We start from the raw sequence: 19,553 nt of genomic DNA, 5'->3' as shown, positions 1-19,553 counted from the left end.
AGGCCATATTGCAAAGGTTGTGAAGACAGCTCAGAGAATAGCTGCAATATAATATATTATACTGCAACAAAATATATAATAATAATATTGAGAAGGACATTAACCATGAGTAATAAATGTGTGGTGGTTCCAGCTTTGATCAAACCACATTTGGATTTCTGCATTCAGATCTGCTCATAGGAATTTGAAGGGGATGAGTACAGGTACTCATCCCCTTATGTAACATGGTGCACAGTGCTACTGATAGATGAAGAGTTAGAGGTTCATGAAACGGAGGTTGAAGAGCTGTTGCATAACCTGGATAAGAATTTGTCTATAGGGACAGATGGAATATTAGCCGTATGCTAAAGGAATGTTCAGCAGAATTGGGTAGGCCTTTCACATGTTTGTATAACTTGAGTCTCAGCTCAGGAATGATACCACAGGAATGGAAGGAATGTATGATAGTTCCATTGTACAAGAGTGGTGCATAAACTGATGTGTCTAACTACCGACCTATCAGTATCTCTGGTATGGTAGTGAAGATTTTAGAGAAGTTGGTAAGAACTCGCATACAGAAATGGGTAGACAAACATGCTATACTCTGCAAGGAACAGCATGGGTTTATAAAGGAATCTAATAAAGTGGTTATGTTTTAGCAATTTGCTCATATTTTATAACAATGTTACGGTCAAGTTGGATAAAGATAATGTTGAATTTTTAAGGCATTCGATAGGATACCACACGAAAGGCTGTTGCATAAACTGGAGAATATGGGATTGGAATATAAACTTTGACTTGGATCAGGGGGATGGTTGATAGACAGATATGAAAAAGTGGTATACAGCAGGTGTGAATCTGCCAGATTTAAGGTGACCAGTGGTGTACCTCAGGGTTCAGTCCTTGGGTCATTATTGTTCAATCTATACATTAGTGACATCAGGCATGATCTAACATCAGATGTGCAACTGTTTGCCGATGATGCGAAGATAGGCAGGGTAATCAGGGATGCTACTGATATTCAGCAATTACAAAATGATTTGAATAGACTGGAAATTTGGGCAAATGAAAATGACTATCAGTTTAAGAAACATATTATATTAACGGGATTATGCTACAAGAAACTGAAGAGGTAAGGGATCTTGGCATATTGGTGAATACGAATTTAAAGTTCGAAGGTCACATAGCAAGAGTTGCAAATACAGCTCAGAGGATAATTGCGATACTGTAGTGAACCCTGACATGTAAGGAAGTCATTTGGCCTCTTTATAGGGATTTGATGAGACCACACCTGGATTATTGTGTGCAGATTTGGTCTCCTGGGTTCCAAAGGGATAAAGAAACTGTGAAAAGGATGCAAAGAAGAGTTACAAAGATCATATCTGGATTATGGGATTTATATTATGAGGACAGATTGAGAGTATGTGGATTGCAGAATTTGGTTAACAAGAGAAAGAGGGGGGTGATATGATAGAGGTCTATAAACTTTTGAATGGATGTTACAAAATATTTTACAGGATATGCTGCAGGATGTTTCGTCATTTGTGCTGATGAATAGAACTGAATAGAAACTGATATCCCATCAGTTTCTATTCAGTTTGTGCAACAGCTCTAGTACTTCCTCTTCATCCACAAGTTTCCTCATACAGTGAAGAGGTAGCAGCGAATTCAATTTATGTACACCAGGTTCCTAGCTTTTAGCAAAATGGCTGCTCATTAGTTGAACAATCACTTCTGCATCAGTCACCTGCATACCATCTGCATTCAGTAAAGTTATTCTTCCAAATCATCCTTTCTTTTACTTGCAGCATAACAATAGAATTCTTTTGGGTTGTCTTTACTTGAAGAGCCAGTTTCTTTTCATACTCGGACTTAGTTTTCCATACAATACTGTAACACTTCTGACCTACTGCTTATAATTATAGTAACTGACATTATCCTTTGCACACCATATTCCTTCCACATCATCTTTTTCTTACAAATCTCTTGCTTAAATCACCTGCCTTATGATTCCACATAAATTTTACTGAGCAACATCTATAGCAACATCCCACTAAACATCTTGTCCTATAAACATCTATCCACACCATATTCTGCCAAAGCCATTAGTGTTATTTCCAATGTGATTTATCACCCTGATAAAGGGCAATTCATATCTCATCATGAGTAACACTCCTCTTTCACATTTACCTTCCCTATCCTGCCAAAATATTCAATTTGTATTTCTATTATAACATCCTTTTCAGTTAACCAAATTCACTGATACCAAAGTCTTTGGAGGGACTGAGTCAACTATAGCAACATCCCACTAAACATCTTGTCCTATAAACATCTATCCACACCATATTCTGCCAAAGCCATTAGTGTTATTTCCAATGTGATTTATCACCCTGATAAAGGGCAATTCATATCTCATCATGAGTAACACTCCTCTTTCACATTTACCTTCCCTATCCTGCCAAAATATTCAATTTGTATTTCTATTATAACATCCTTTTCAGTTAACCAAATTCACTGATACCAAAGTCTTTGGAGGGACTGAGTCAATCAATGCCATGCAACCTCATTTACACTCCTAGCATTTATATACAGAAAAAAACAGTACATTGCCAGTATTCTAGCAGCCATTATTACTCTCCTCATACTTTGCCTTGTAACATAGCATAAACCCTCTTATTTTTCATATCACTATCTCCACATGAGTCCATTCCTGCTACATTTCACCCATACAATTCTAGTTTCCCTGTCCTGTAAATTATATATTTAGTTTAATCCTTTATCCAAGTGTAGGCAAACAAAGTTTGTGCCTGAAGTATCTTCAGGACTGGAGCAACTCGTGGTAAAGGTGGTGTAAGTTCTCATTACTTGCCTTAGTATCTCCCATAATGAAAAGCACATCTCCTTGCGGACATGTATAATGCTATGCATTAAGGGAAGGGCCACTACCCAGACCGGTTTCGATCTTTATTAAATGTTCAAGTACAAGTCAAACTCCAAAAACTCAGCGTTGTTCCCCTCAGTAACAGGCTCACCCTGCCACTGAGAAGAACTCTCAGTATTGGCTCTACCCTGTGCCAGGCTCACCCCATCACCGAGCAGAGCCACTAATTTGCTCAAATGTCATCTGAGGGGTAACAGTCGTGCCTCAGTTAACTTCATAGGCTACAGCATTGCCATTCATTTCCCCCACCACCACCACCACCCAGGACCTGAGTGACAGCAACAGCCGAGCCTCAGTTAAAACTTCATGGGCTACAGCATTCCCATTCATCACCCAAGCTTCCAACCAGTTTCAGCCTTTATTGAGGTCTCATCAGTGGGAGCCAGACCGAGTGGTTATGATACCAAGGTGGAAGTAATGGAGAAGTTAAATTTACCTATACGAGTTTACAAAAGGTGTCACACCTTATTATTAAATTACTCTGGATTAGAGAAAGATATTGGAAGTTTTTTCACTTAGTTAGACTATAAATTACGTATTTAGTTTAATCGTTTATCCAAGTGTAAGCAATTACTTCCACCTTGGTATCACCACCACTGGGTCTGGCTCCCAATGATGAGACCTCAATAAAGGTTGAAACTGGTATTTCTACCGGTTTCAACCTTCTGGGTAGTGGCCATTATACATGTCCACAAGGAGATGTGCTTGCATTATGGGAGATACTAAGGCAAGTGATGAGAACTTATACCACCTTCACCACAAGTTGCGCCAGTCCTGAAGATACTTCAGGTGAAAACTTTGTTTTGCTTACACTTGGATAAAGGATTAAACTAAATATATAATTTATAGTCTAACCAAGTGAAAAAACTTCCAACATCTTTCTCTAATCCAGAGTAATTTAATAATAAGGTGTGACACCTTTTGGTAACTTGTATAGATAAATATGACTTCTCCATTACTTCCACCTTGGTATCATCACCAATGGATCTGGCCCCACTGATGAGACCTCAATAAAGGTTGAAAACAGTCTGGGTAGTGGCCCTTCCCTTAATTCATAGCATTATACATGTCTGCAAAACGATGTGCTTTGCATTATAGGAGATACTAAGGCAAGTGATGAGAACTTATACCACCTTTACCACGAAGTGCCCCAGTCCTGAAGATACTTCAGGCACAAACTTTGTTTGCTTATACTTGGATAAACGATTAAACTAAATATATAATTTATAGTCTAACCAAGTGAAAAAACTTCCAACATATTTCTCTGGCACACCCACTTGCACAGAAAAACAACAGACTCACCTTTTTGCATTCAATGCAATCCATTTCTTGCATACAGCTCTCTTCTATCCTCAAATGTACTACATACTTACATACATCCACATATTCCAGTACTCTCTTCTTATATTTTTTGCTATTATCTCATTCATTATCACTGTGCTTCTCCTCCACTCTGCATTTTCATACCAGGGCAACATGCTCATGATCTTTCCTGGGACACATTTCTGCTACACTATCCCTACATCAACCTGAAATCTCATGCAACACCATTCATGCTGCCTCCCAGATCATTTATACCAACCATTATTATAATCTCACCAACACTGTTCCCCCTCTTCACTGCCATTGCCACACACACTATTGTTCCACCAGACAAGCACCCCTCTGGCACTCTACTCTGCACTGCCTAAATCATTGAATCTCCATACATGACACATTGAACAGATTCATTCATCCTTCTCTCTCACTGACTCTTACTGGTTCCAATCTCTCTCTCTCTCCTTTCTCTCCAACTTTTCCTCCTCCCTCTCATCTCTTGCTCTTTTCATACCAGGGAAGCATGCTCACAATCTTTCCTGGGACACATTTCTGCTGCACTATCCCTATCGTACATTAGATTTAATGGAATGAATATAGTAGAGGATAAATAAAATACAAGTTTTTTTTCCTCTATATTTCCTATATTTCATCTCCACAAAATGAACTTTAAGTCTTTTCTTAAAATCAGCAGCAGATTTGTTAAACCAGCCTAATCTTAATAAATATGGCTGTGTTAAACTTCCCAAGATTTGGGAAACTTTTAAATTTTAGGACACAACAGTTAAGGCTAGCCAACAAAGAGGGCATTCCTCATAGGTGGAATGCCCTCTTTGTTGGCTAGCCTTAACATAATAGGAATGGCCTCGTGAGTATAGTGGCTTGAGAAATGAGAGGACTACACTGTAATGCAGAGCAAGGTAGAGTATGCAGGAAGTAACCATCAATTTACTGGCTTTTATATATACAAATGCCAGGAGCAACTTAGGAATAAAGGGAAGAATGACTTTGTGTCGATGATTGACTAAATTGCTCCAAAAATTGTTGGTACTGTTAAAACTTGCTTAATAGAGAACATTCTGACAGGAAAAGAAATCAATGGGTATAGCATATTTCGGTATTATAGCTTTTAGTCTAATTTTTTCCCCTTATTGTTTTGAGTGCTTTTGTGTGCACTTTTACAATTTTGAGATCGTATCCCTGATGATGTTGCTGTAACAGACACGAAATGCAGGATCCAATAAACTTGTATTTTATTGTTCCTATGTGCTGTATTGATTCCGTTAAATCAAGTAATGGATCTGTTATTAACATTATAATAGCAAATATCCTTTAAACAGAACACTTCAAGAATTTGTTAGATTTCACTATAATGGTGATTTTTAAATAGTGAGAACTAGCTATATAAGATAATCTAGAGACAAAAATTATTATTATTATTATTTTTCAAGAACTACATGGAGTCACTGTCATGGGAGAGGTCCATCCAGACTATTATTTTGACAAATTCAAACTGCACACAGAATGCTTAGACCTTTTTTTTTTTTATGTTTATCTCAAGTGAGAGGTTGAATGGTCAACTTAACAATACATTAGTACTGTGAATGGGCTGAATTCACAGTATGCTGAATGGTCAACCTAACAATACATCAGTACTGTGAATGGGCAAGAAAAAACCTGTTCACATTTTATTTAAGCAACTTTGGGTTGTGTTTCCTGGGATACACATAAGAGAATAGACTATTACAGAAGGTAGTAGTAGAAGAAATGAATGAGAAGGAAGAGAAATTTCTTCTATGGGTTTGGAGTTGAACTGTGAATGGATGTTGAGCGGCGCTGCTCAACATATGCAAGAAGGTAGAAGGGACAGATAATTTGTAGATCTTTTAGGCATTGTAACCTAGCAAGTTCATACTTTAGAAATCATTTGGCTATAGAGTGCAGCATGTACAACTAACCTCCTAATGTTGCCAACAACATCAGACTCGATGTCACTAATGTATCACAAAAGTCACCACCAAAAAAAAAAAAAATCTCTCTCTAATAGGTAGCTCCATGCATCACGTAAACTCCGTAAACACAACAACATAATCATTACTAGAGCTAACAAAGGTGATGCTACTGTTGTTCTCAATTCCAGTGATTATAATCAGAAGATGAATGTGCTACCCAGAGACCGCATCTGTGCAGGAAACCTAGAATTGTATAGGTGGAACATAACAGGGATGGTCTCGTGAATATAGTGGCTTGAGAAATGAGAGGAGTATACTGTAATGCAGAGCAAGGTAGAGTATGCAGGGAGTAATAATGGCTAAAAGAATACCGTTAATTTACTGGCTTTTCTACATACAAATGCCAGGAGCAACATTAGGAATAAAGGGAAGAATGACTTTGTGTCAATGATTGACTCAATCACTCCAAAAATTGTTGGTACTGTTAAAACTTGCTTAATAGAGAACATTCTGACAGGAAAAGAAATCAATGAGTATATCATATTTCAGCATTATAGTAAGATAAACATGGTCATGGTGGAGTGTCATGATAAGCAATGAATTATGCCCTATTGTGGTGGAGATTGGTTGGTTGGTTTATTGGCACAAGGACAGCAAAGATCACACTGCACCACTCATGGTGAAAAATCACAGTGGAATAACACTAATGACTTTGAGAATATATGGTGTGAGATAGATGTTTATAAGATAAGATATTTAATGGGATGCTGATAGAGATCAAGGAATATATATGGTGATGAGCATGAAATGTTTAAGCAAATTAGTTTAGGAATTGCAAAGCATGTAATCATTATGGGGAACTTCAACTATGCTACCAGTATACACTGTGCAGAGAAGGCTGCATGCAGTACTAAGAGAACTAAATTTTTGGACTTCGTGAGAGACAACTGTCTGTCATAGACAGTTGTCCCTCATTTACTGGAGGGAACATGAGTAAAAGAGTACAAAGTAAGTTTTTTGCATGGAAAGTAGCCAGAGATGGTGGCAAAAATGCAAACAGTGGATGACTTTAAGTAGTGTTACAATAAACTTTGTGTTGTCTAGTGTTGACCTTACATGACGAGTCTTGTGACTCCATGGAGACCAGGGAAAATAATAATAATGTATCACTGCAGTATACTTTCTAGATACTTTATATCATAAATACAGGAATACAGGAAATATGATATGAATACAGGATAAATGATTTTAATATCAGATGCACAAGAAAGTTTTAATATTAAATGGTATCAAAATATAGTTCAGTTCAACTCACATTCTTTCTTGATCAGAGATTTGATTGCTTATTTTGAAGATTTTAATATTACTTTGCAACACCAACCTGGCAAAATGAATATGCACTATTCATACGCTTATATAACTTCATTGAGAGAGAGAGAAAGACCAAACTTAAGACCAAAATCCCACAATCTGGCCTTTGTGTAAAGAAATGAGAAACTACAGTAAAGTGAAGCCTACACTTGTACCACATGTCACCAGATAAGAGAAAATAAATGCTTAATCACATAGATGCAAAACCAGATGTAGTGTTCAGAGTAGAAGCCTGAGATCTGCTGTTGAGTGATGAAGCTTTGTTTCTTTGCCTTGATTGTGGCACATATTAGATGGTATGGGATGCGATAGCTCTCCATACACCTACGAGGGTGGTCTGAAAAGTTCTTGGCCTAACAAGGAAAAAATGAATTTATAATTTCAAAATTATTTTTATTTTTCAACATAATCTCCCTTAAGACTAATATATTTATTCCAGAGATGCTCTAGTGCCATTATCCCATCCCTGTAGTGGTTCTCAGTAAGAACTGCAAAATACCCCTCTACAGCTGCAATCGCATCATGAACAGGAATCAAACCCAGGTCTTTCTGACCAAAGGGCTTTGTCTATACTGACTGAGCTACAGAGGCTCATCTCGACTAACATTAATATAACTTGATGTTACTGACTTCTACCAAACAAAAGACATCTTTTAAAACAAGCTATGGATGATGGCACATATGGATGCAATTTTGTATTCTATGCATATTTTTTTATGCGTAGAATAGAAAATTGTCTTGTTCATCCCTAAAAATTATGTCAAGATCAACTACATTTGCCTGAAGACACATTTTGTTTTGTCCAGATAAATGGGTGTTGCAGATAATTCAAAAGATCTATGTATGTATTATACTAAAACAAAAACAAAAAAATAAATAAAATAATAATAAATCTTACCTTTATCAGCTGCTAGTGACTGAGATGGCAGGGATTGTTTAAGTTGATCTTTTTTGCCTAAAACAAAAGAAATTTAAGTGGTCATCTTTAATAATAAAAGATACTAATATATTAATAATTCCACACAAATTGCCTTATTGATATCTTCTAGTGACTGACATCTTAACTTATTAATGCAAAAAATATCAGCTTTCTTCACATAAATGTCCTAAGTTACTGTGTTTTTAAAATTGGCTGTTTTTGGATATTAACTATGAATGGTTATACCTGTTCATAAATAACCTTAAGAATCTAAAAATTAATAATGAATAATTTTATGATTACATTATTGTTGATAGTGTAAACATTTAGATTTGTCCAAGATACAAGACTGGAGGTTAGGTCTCAAAGTGATCATCATCATCAAGTTTTGAGCAGAATGTAAATGAGTATTTCATAAAAAAAAAAAAAAAAAAATGTACAAAAACTTGAAAAGAATCAAAGTTGAAAATTCACTTTTTCCCTAACTTTAATTAAGAAGAAAAAAATGTAAAGGAATGTTAAAACAATCATTTTACACAAATTATATGTAAAACAAAATGAAATAAAAGGAAAATTACAACAGTGTTATAAATAACTATTTTAATTTCCCAACATTTCAACCTTCATATCAAGGTCATCATCATCTGGAGTGTACACATATATATATATATATATATATATATGGGAATAAATTTTTAACTTGGGTATATTGTATATTAGGATAACCAAGCAATTTTATATGCTTGGTTATTTTAACTCCTAATCCCAAGTATGCAAACAAATAAGTTTGCGCCTGAAACAAAGTTCAAGTCTAAAGATGGTACAACACCAGGGCAACTCATTGTAAAGGTGGGTAAAGCTCTGATCACTATTCTTAGTATTTTCCCATAATGTAAAGCACATCTCTCTAGAAGATGTATACTGCAATGCATTATGGGTGGGGTCACTACCCAGACCGGTTTCAACCTTTTTTGAGGTCTCCTCAGTGAGTTTGCATACGTGGGATTAGGAGTTAAAATAACCAAGCATATAAAATTGCTTGGTTATCCTAATATACAATATACCCAAGTTAAAAATTTATTCCCATCAATATCTCCTCCAGAGATTTTTATTAAAACTTAATACATCTTGTTGCAACTTATATAGGTAAAGTTGATAAGGCTCTGTATTACTAAAACCTTGGTATTCAGGGTCTAGCTACTCACTGAGGAGACCTCAAAAAAGGTTGAAACCGGTCTGGGTAGTGACCCCACCCATAATGCATTGCGGTATACATCTTCTAGAGAGATTGGGAAAATACTAAGAATAGTGATCAGAGCTTTACCCACCTTTACAATGAGTTGCCCTGGTGTTGTACCATCTTTAGACTTGAACTTTGTTTCAGGCGCAAACTTATTTGTTTGCATACTTGGGATTAGGAGTTAAAATAACCAAGCATATAAAATGGCTTGGTTATCCTAATATATATATATATATATATATATATATATATATCTACACAGAGACAAGCTAAATTACATTTCATACAGTATGCTGAAGAGACAATGATTTGATCAACAGTTATTCTACTGACCTGACCTCTAGTGAAAATAAAATTACAATAAATAAATGAAATAAAATAAATTAACTACATCAAAGCTATATTCTATTTAAGACAACATCAGAGAAACATTCTTTCATATAGATAGTTTTTTTTTACAGTAAAAATGATGTCCTAATTTAACATGACAATTGTTATATTAGATTTAGCATCCTGGATTACCTATAGTCGTATTTAAAATTAACTCTTAGGGAGAAAGGTTAAGTGGATAGAATATTTTCTGACAGGAATTGTGTGTCCTGTTTCCCCATATAGGGCAAATTACAGGTGCAACGAATACGGTATGCTCCAGGTTGGGCCAGTGGAGGGAGTGGATCCTTGGATGAGTTCAGTAAGTTCTTTAATTTTGTAGGAGGTTTAAAGGTGGCTTTAAGGTTGTATTTTTGTAGTATTCTGTTAATTTTGTCTGATATCCCTTTAATGAATGGAATGGTTACATTTTTATTGTAGTCTTGTTCATTTTTGTTTTTAAGTGAGGTCTTGTACAGAATTTTATTGCTAGTATTTTGGCTATAACCATTTTTTAGGAAGGTATTTTAAGTGTTTGTTCATTGGAGCAAATCTTCACAGCCCTATTTTTTTAGTGTATTAATGACCCCTAATTTTTGTGTTGGTGGTGGTAGGAGTTTTTTTGTATATATATTGGCCAGTATGTGTCGGTTTCCAGTAAACAGTGAAGAAAGACTGCCAGTAGGAACATTTGTGACGTGTATCTAGAAATGGAAGTGTGTTCTGTGCTTGTTTATTAGTCAGTTTTGACTCCCTCCATTCTATGAAAAAACCTTTCACATTAGCTTGGTAATAATCCCTTACCAACTGATATATCTCAGATCCCATCTCCACCTCTTATTCATGAGGCTCTGCAAGTGACACTCCTTCAATCTGTCCTTGTACTCGAAATTTCAAAGACCAGAAACAACTTTAGTCAATCTTCTTTGAACTCTTTCCAATATATACTTATCTCAAGAAAACCAGTTGACCAGATTTGTGTACAGTAATCCATATGAAACTTGATATAAAATGAAACCAAAACCTTCTTAATTCTGCATTTCATCTTCTTCATCATTGCCATCATCTGATGTGATGATTTCACAACTTGAGCAGTGTGATCTCTAAACTTCAGGTCCCTGCGACCAACACTCAAAGATCTCTAATCTCGTCCATCTTATTGAAATTTCCATACCAAGTGTATACTTTGAATCCCATCCTTTCCTACCAAATTTCAGAACCTTGCAACTTTGCAACACTGAACTGATAGTTCTGCTTACTTGCTCACTCATAAAATCTATTCAAATTCTTCTGTAGCTACAACATCTGCTTGACTCCTCAGTGTTCTCCCCAGTCTGCAGCATCTGAAAAGCTGGCCTGGTTGGCCGAGTGGTTAGCTTATCTTCTCTCCAGCTAAGAGACTGTGGGTTCGAATCCTGCCAAGGGCATGGATGTTTCTGATTGTCCTAATAACCAATTACCACCTGTACTGCAGTGACCTATGTCCTGGTGTAGTATGACCTTTGATGTCTTTGCACCATAAAAATCAAATAAAAAAAATCATCTGAAAGCAGTTGCATATCTTTAGTTTAACCAATTCCACTATCATTAATATGTAAGTTAAACAACAATGGTCCCCAAACTGACACCTGCAGCACGCCACTAGTGACTTTCCTCATTCAGGATTGTGCTCTATATTCAACTTGCTAATAGCTATCCAATTCACTAATTTAGCATTTAAATCCCATCAATTCTAATTTAGTTACCCACTTATTATGTGGCAATCTATCAAAAGCCTTTGCAAAATCTAAGTATAGTATATCACCTTGTTGTAGTATAAAAGTAAATTGGTAAAACATGACCTCCCAACAAACCCATGCTATCCATTACAGAGAACTCTGCTATTATCAACTCAATTCTGTATCCTAACTCTTGCTAACTTTTCTGATACCTTAATCACCACCTTTGTGAACTGGAACAATTTTCTCTTCTTTCCATTCCTCTGGGGCTTGATAGCTAGTATAAGAATTGGAATTGATAATAACAGTGTTCTCTGTGATAAACAGAGAACTCTGCTAGTATCAACCCAATTCTGTATCTGCTCTTATTAATTCAATAACTTAATCGCCACCTTCGTGAAGTGAAATAATTTTGTACTCTTTCCGTTACTTTGGGACTTCATCTATTATAAGACTTGTTAAACAGGTACACCAAGGCCACTATTAACATCATGGAACATTCCCTTAAGGTATGTGGTGATATGTCATCATCTATTGCCTTAATGACCTCAGGTTTGCTTACTTCCTCATATACCTCTTGCTCACTCCCATTCCCTTTACATTTGAGATTCTCATGATGGTAGACTTATGAAGATGAAACACCCTCATAAACTGCTCACTGAATACCTCAACTACATCCTCTAGTATTGTGTTGTGTTGGTATTGTGACGATCACAATACCAACAAATGAATTAATTTTCGTAATTTCTAGTAGTTTGTGCTTTAAATGTTTAGTTCTCTTTACCCCTGAAGATGTTAGTCTGACGACTAACGAAACTTGTCGGGTGTTGTTTTTAGTACTTGTTTAGTTTTAAAAACAATTTTCTTTAATAAACATGTGGTCACAAAACCAGAATAACTATATTGAACTTCTTAACCACAGAAACCTCCACAGGAAGATAGTGTACTTGTCCTCAGCTAGTGAGAGTGACCATGTAGTCCTGAATTTTGAAGGTTGATGAGCAGACAATGTAAAAGTATCCAGGCAGAAGGAATTTATGTGGCATTATAAGGCAGGCAATTATCATAAACTTAGAGACCAGCTTGCTACATTACAATGGATAAAACCAACTGAAGAAAAAGAGATCAGTCGTGCATGTGAGATACTTAAAAAAAAAATTGGTGACAGCAATGGCAGATTTTATCACTTGAGTGAAGATAAAGTAATTTGGAATCAAATGGATGATAAAAGAAATAAAAGAGGAACTGCCAAGTACATTTGCATGAGGAAGACTCAGACTAGGAAAGTGACTAGTATTGGACACAGAGAAAAATTAGAATTTCAAGAGGAGACTAGCACTGCAATTTTTTGTTATGTAGCAAGTAGGAGGAAAAATGACTGTAGACCTTGCTGGATTGAGATAGGACTTGGGTAACCAATGCAAACGACACAACGGACCTACTTAATGATCATTTTATTAGAGTGATTTGTGCATTCCTGAGGGATGAGAAGTGGTGAAGTGTTAGAAGTGAATGAAGAGGATGAAGAGGATGTATTACAAAAAGGCAGGGGCACTTAGATGGAATATTGCCACATGTTTTAAGGGAATGAGTTGTTGAACTGACTATGCCACTAACTTGGCTGTTTAATAAAGTCTTGCAATGGGACAAGTTCCTGGATTGCCCCCCCCCCAATCCAGGAACTTGTCCCAAAGGGTTAAGATACTACCATTACAAAAAGGTGTTGGTAGAATGGAAGTATCAAATAGGTCTGTTTGTATTTCGTATGGAATTGTTAATGATATATTGTTAACAGATATTGGAGAAATTGGTAGAACTCATATACAGAATTGAACAGATGAGGACAATATTATTTATGCAGATCAGTTTGGATTTGTCAAGGGATGCTCTTGTTTTTGTAATCTGGTTACTTTTTACAATAGAGTAACAAGAGCAGCAGATAAGGGTAAGTATACACTGTTATTTTTTTGGAATTTGTAAAGGCATTTGACAGAGTTCCACATGATAAGTTATTTTTTATACTGTAGCATGTGGATTTGAGGATTGGATTGGACTGGTAACTGGCTTTCTCATAGATATCAGAGAATTGTATATGGGGAGAGATCAGTATCAGGAAATAAGTGCAGTTATTTGTAACTCCACTTGTCACTTGGTGTAGTTATACTGAAGAAAGCAAGGAATACTGGAATGATAGTAGACAGAAATTTGAACTTCAGAGAGTATATTGGAAAGGTTGTAAAGACATTTCTGCAAATTGATGCAGTTTTGAGGAGGACATTGACTACAAGAGATAAAAGTGTGGCAGTCCCATTATATAAAGCTTTGATCACACCTCATCTGGATTTCTGTGTTCAGATCTGGTTGCCAAGATTTGAAGAGGATGAAGTAACCTTGAAGAGAGTACAGAGACAGATAACAAAAATGATATATGGACTATACAATGTTGATTATTTGTTTAGTTTTAAAAACAATTTTTTTTAATACACATGTGGTCACAAAACTGGAATAACTATATTGAACTTCTTAACCACAGAAACCTCCACAGGAAGATAGTGTACTTGTCCTCAGCTAGTGAGAGTGACCATCTAGTCCTGACTTTGAAGGTTGATATGGTTGAGAAATTTTAGCTGTTGAAGAGTTATTATCAAATTAATTGGGAATCATATGGTTAGTACAAGGGGGAAGGAAGATGGAAAGTTAGAAAAAGAAGTAGTGAGTGAAAGGGTAAGAAGTAAGTTGCTTTTATGGAGAGTGGTAGGAGAATGGAATGCAATGCCTGAGAGGGTGTTGAAAATGCAAATGGCAGACGAGTTTAAGGAATGAGTTTAACCCAATTAGACTTTGGGTTGATTAGCATTGCTCTCCCAAAGTGAAGCTTGTGAGTTAATGGAGGTCAATAAAATAATAATAATTATTATTATTATACAGTTCTGAAACCATAGCCGGCCGAGTGGTTAGCATATCCGCTCTCCAGTCAAAAGGTCACAGGTTCGAATCCCACTGTGGGCATGGATGTTTGTGATTGTCTGTGGAAATGCTAGTAGTGGTGGTGAGTGGTAGATGGCGTTGGTGTAGTTGAAGTTAGAATGTAGAGTAGGCACTCTTCCTCGATGAGTGTCCTTGGACTCCCTTGAGGTGTCATATAATAATAATAATAATACCATTTTTCATCTTCATTTGTTGTTTCACATCTCTCTGTCATACCACTCAGTATGACAGAAATTAGTTAAAATTAGGTGCTCTTCCCTCCACTTTTAACTTACTGGCTCATTTCATCAGAATATTGAAAACCTCAATCACTCTATTCATCCTTCCTCCTTGAAAACAAAACTTTCATATATTTTCATTCACCAAATTTTAAATAACAGAATCCCCATAAAGGACCAGTTTTGCATTACTTCACCTTTCCATTTTCATTTTCCAATCATCTATTATCATACTACATACACATTTTCTTTCTCAACTTTGCCAAGCCCACTTTCGATTCTTGTATCCTGTTAACTGCACTGACTTGTTTTCACTTATAGTATTACATTAAATTACTTGACTGTTTACCATAATAATAATGTTGTTTTCTGAATAGATAAAAATGTTCTTGAAAAAAAAAAAAAAAAACAGACATTAAAAGAAATAAACAGAAATAAATCACAACCCTCCTCTATTAAAAAGAGTGGTGACTCACACCAGACAATGAAAATCATCTACTATCTAAAAATCTTCATATAAACATTACCAGACTGAGATTTGAACCTACATCCACAGGTTGGGCAATCAGATAAGCAAGACAGAAAATATTGGTTGCCTTGGATTACATTAAAAAGAATTTTAGAGTTGGTATTTTCTAAACAACCATTTAAAATTTGGTCATGTCTCATTTAAAAATGGTTAAATAGCTTTGCATGTATATATATATGATGAATATATAAAGTTTTTAAATGAATAAATATCTTAAAAAATTATTTACCACAGTGATATTCAATGGGACAACAAGTTTTCTCATGGTAAATAGGAATGCAACCATTATTTAGCTCTTCTGCTTTTCTCTCTAACATGCAATCATGTGTCCGACAGCTGCTGCTATTTAATCCAGTCCATCCTTCAGTACATAAACAAGTAACACAGGGATCTTCATCTGGATAGATTTGTTCACCCAAGTGATACTTTTTATTTTTATACTCACACATTGGAACTGAAATGTAATAAAAATTTTATATCATAATCTTTGAAGAATATCCATGCAATGCATGTATTTAAAAAAAATATATATTGTTAGTCATTTTAGTTCTCTGTATTTTTAAAAACAAACTCTGAAATCTCTGAAATAGATATTATCAGAAGTAATGCTACTGATCTTGACACACACACACACACACACACACACACACACACACACACACACACACACACACACACACACACACACACAAAAAAAAGCTGACTTCAGAGATAAAGTAATCCATTTTATAATTTAAATGAATTACTTTACATAGGTAATAATAATAACACAGTCCAACACAATTTTTGCTAACTTTTATATGAGACTTGTTTTTTTACTAATTTGGGTGCGCTGGCTGATTTCAAATATCAAACCCATTTTTCTCTATCACGTCAGGCTTTTCCTTTATGGCATTTTCTTTTTGCTAATTTGTAAGTTTTTGATAGTTTTAAGGACGCAGTACTATTTGGAGGATCAAAAATATCGATTTTTTAATATTATTTTCTGAAAGTATGTACTTTTAAAAATCTGTTCCTAACTTTTTATCAAGAAATTCGAAAAATTCCCGAAGATATAGCCTATTATTCAAAGCGGTGCGCAGATCAGAATCGGAGTGCTCACCGCTCTCGCTTGTTAGTAAATGAATAAATGAGTAAGAACCTGCAACAGCACGTACTGGCACTTTGAATGCGAGAGAGGCCAATAATTAGATACATAACTACTTAACAATATTCATTAAAAATTACAAGAATATTTATAAAAAAATAACAATTTTACTTACACTGAGTTTCAGGGAATAAATTTTTGTTTGTAGCCATTTCTGCTGTGTGTTCTGTTTTGGCAATCCCTTTGAATACTCCAACAGTAGTCGGCCATCATATGTGAATCCCATCTTCCTTAGTTTTTAAGTCGATGAAATCTTTCGCCTTGTTCATCGTTTACAGCACCTAAATTCTCGGGAAATCTATCAAGATGACTGTATAGGAAATGAAGCTTTATGCTCATGTTGCAACCTAGGCACTGGAAATTTTCAAGCATTGTTTCCACTAGATCTTTGTAATTGCATGCTTTTTTGTTTCCAAGAAAATTATTTGCAACCATTGTAAATGAAGTCCAGGCCTCTTTCTCAATTTCGTTCATAGAGTTGATGAAATTTGGGTCTCTCATTAAAGTTCTAATTTGCAGTCCATCAAATAAACCAGCTTTAATTTTTTCATAACTAAGTCATGGAAATTTTTCACATATGCATTGGAAACAGTCACCTTGTAAATCTAAAGCCTTAACATACTGCTTCATAAGACCTAGTTTGATGTGTAGAGGTGGAAAAATGATTTTTTCTCTGTTGATTAAAGGTTGATTTATAACATTCTGTTCTCCAACATTTAAGGATATTCTAAGAGGCTAATGTTTCTGACTCCAGTGTTGGTTTCTAGCTCAACTATCCCAGAAGCATAGAAAACACGGAAACTTTGTATATCCTCTTTGAAAGCCAAGTAAAAAAAAAGTTCACCATTTTAAGATCCACACATATGATCCAGTTATGGTCTGTATATTTTAATAACTTCAGAACCTTTTTAATGCCCTCATATGTTTCCTTTAAGTGGACTGAATAGCCAATAGGAATTAAGCCATATACATTCCCATTGTGTAGTAAGACACACTTGAGACTTCTGCTTGAACTGTCGATAAATAAATGCCACTCATTTGGATGATATTGTACAACACTCATTTCAGTTAGTAAACCTGACACATTGTTACAGTAAACAAACCCACACTCATATTTAAAATATTGTACAAGATTACTTTCCCTGCTACGATAAAAAGTTATCTTCATATCTTGCTCCAGTCGTTTTTTTCATTTAATCTTGAAGCTAACAATTCTGATGATTCCTTTGATAGGCCCAAATCTCTTACTAAGTCATTCAATTCCGCTTGAGTAAAACGTTGCAGTCCAGAACTAGAAATTAAATTTTCATTGTCTAAATCAACATCCAGGTCTTGCTCCTCAAGAACATCTGGCATATCCCAATCATGCTTGTTCTCAAGTAAAGGAAGTCCTTTATAAATTGGCACGGCTATTTCATTGGAATGAGCAACTGGCCGAATTGCTGAGTCGAGATTTGGATACACAATTTTTTTCTTATTCTTCTTATTATAACCAGAAGTCTGAACTAAACAAAAATAGCAATCATCTACATGATTTTTCGGTTCATGCCAAATCACTGGAATGCCAAAAGCTAATTTTTGGCATTTTCCCTTGCTCCACTGTCGTAAATTTTCTACACATGACTTACACACTTTATTTTGAGCCCATGAATTGTCCTGATCTGCAAGTTTTACGTCAAAGTATGCAAAGTACACTTTCTTAACGAAATCAGTGATATTTGTCCTTTGACTGGGAACAGTAAAGCTGCCACAAATGTAGCAGAAGGAAAATACACTATTGACACATTTTCGAGTAGTAGACATGATGTATTTTCTTCACTGCTGACTAACATGCAATTAACAAGACAAAAAAAACAGAGACTATTGAAACGTTATAAGCTCTCATCATACTTTCATGATCGATTAACGATTGACTGATTTCAATCGTTCTTTGTCCGCTATGATGCATATAGCATTCATTTGTTTTAGGCAGTTGTCATCACCTACTTTTCATCACCTAAATGTATTAGGTCGGTTATCGGCCTCTCTCGCATTCAAAGCGCCAGTACGTGCCGTTGCAGGTTCTTACGCATTTATTCATTTACTAACAAGCGAGAGCGGTGAGCACTCTAATTCTGATCTGCGCACCGCTTTGAATTAATAGGCTATCTTCAGGAATTTTTCGAATTTCTTGATAAAAAGTTAGGAATAGATTTTTAAAAGTACATACTTTCAGAAAATATTAAAAAATCGATTTTTTTGATCCTCCAATTAGTACTGCCTCCTTAAAACTATCAAAAACTTACAAATTAGCAAAAAGAAAATGCCATAGAGGAAAAACCTGACGTGATAGAGAAAAATGGGTTTGATATTTGAAATCAGGGCACTCAAATTAGTAAAAAACAAGTGTCAGATCATAATCAGCAGAAAAAAATTTTTTTTTGTTGGCCAGTGTAAGCAATGTATTAGTAAAATTTTCACTCAATGTTTTGTGCATATCTTTAAAACAAAACTGGTTTAAAAAAATGGAACAATAGAACAAGCATAAATGGGAAAGATTAACAGTGTAGCATTATGATTCTAATCATAAATGACAGCATAGCAACAACAAAGTAATAAAGATACAGAAACAAAAATCAACACCAATGAGAAGTCTTAAAGTAATGGTAATTTAATAACAGGGAGGAACGTAGTCTATCAGACACGTTCAAATTTGGGTAATGTAATAATGTTTCAACACAAAAACGCGCATGTGTGTGTGTGCGTGTGAGAGAGAGAGAGAGAGAAAATGATTGTCCATTCTACAAGTGCTCACAGTTCCAGTTCAGGATGCTTGATATATTTCTTATGCTCTTCACAATGAACTATTGTAGACTTGACTGGCTA

At 35.4% G+C, this 19,553-nt stretch overlaps 1 protein-coding gene across 6 annotated transcripts in view; it reads right to left on the bottom strand.

Moving 5' to 3' along the window:
• LOC150096090 (kielin/chordin-like protein) overlaps positions 1-19,553 on the bottom strand; it is a 649,251-nt gene that overhangs the window by 385,822 nt on the left and 243,876 nt on the right. For all 6 annotated transcript variants that reach the window (XM_090408779.1, XM_090408780.1, XM_090408782.1 and 3 more), the window contains 2 exons: positions 15,771-15,995; positions 8,459-8,515 (listed from right to left, as the gene is read on the bottom strand). In XM_090408779.1, coding sequence (XP_090264905.1) covers positions 8,459-8,515; positions 15,771-15,995 — 282 coding nt within the window. The remainder of the gene's footprint in view (positions 1-8,458; positions 8,516-15,770; positions 15,996-19,553) is intronic.

The sequence above is a fragment of the Typopeltis vanoorti genome, chromosome 19 (genome assembly GCF_054136105.1).
Source record: "Typopeltis vanoorti isolate ZY-2024b chromosome 19, IOZ_Tvanoo_1.0, whole genome shotgun sequence".
NCBI classification, from domain to species: Eukaryota; Metazoa; Arthropoda; class Arachnida; order Uropygi; family Thelyphonidae; genus Typopeltis; species Typopeltis vanoorti.
Note: the sequence above shows the minus strand (reverse complement) of the source record. Positions and strands in the feature narration are given on the sequence as shown.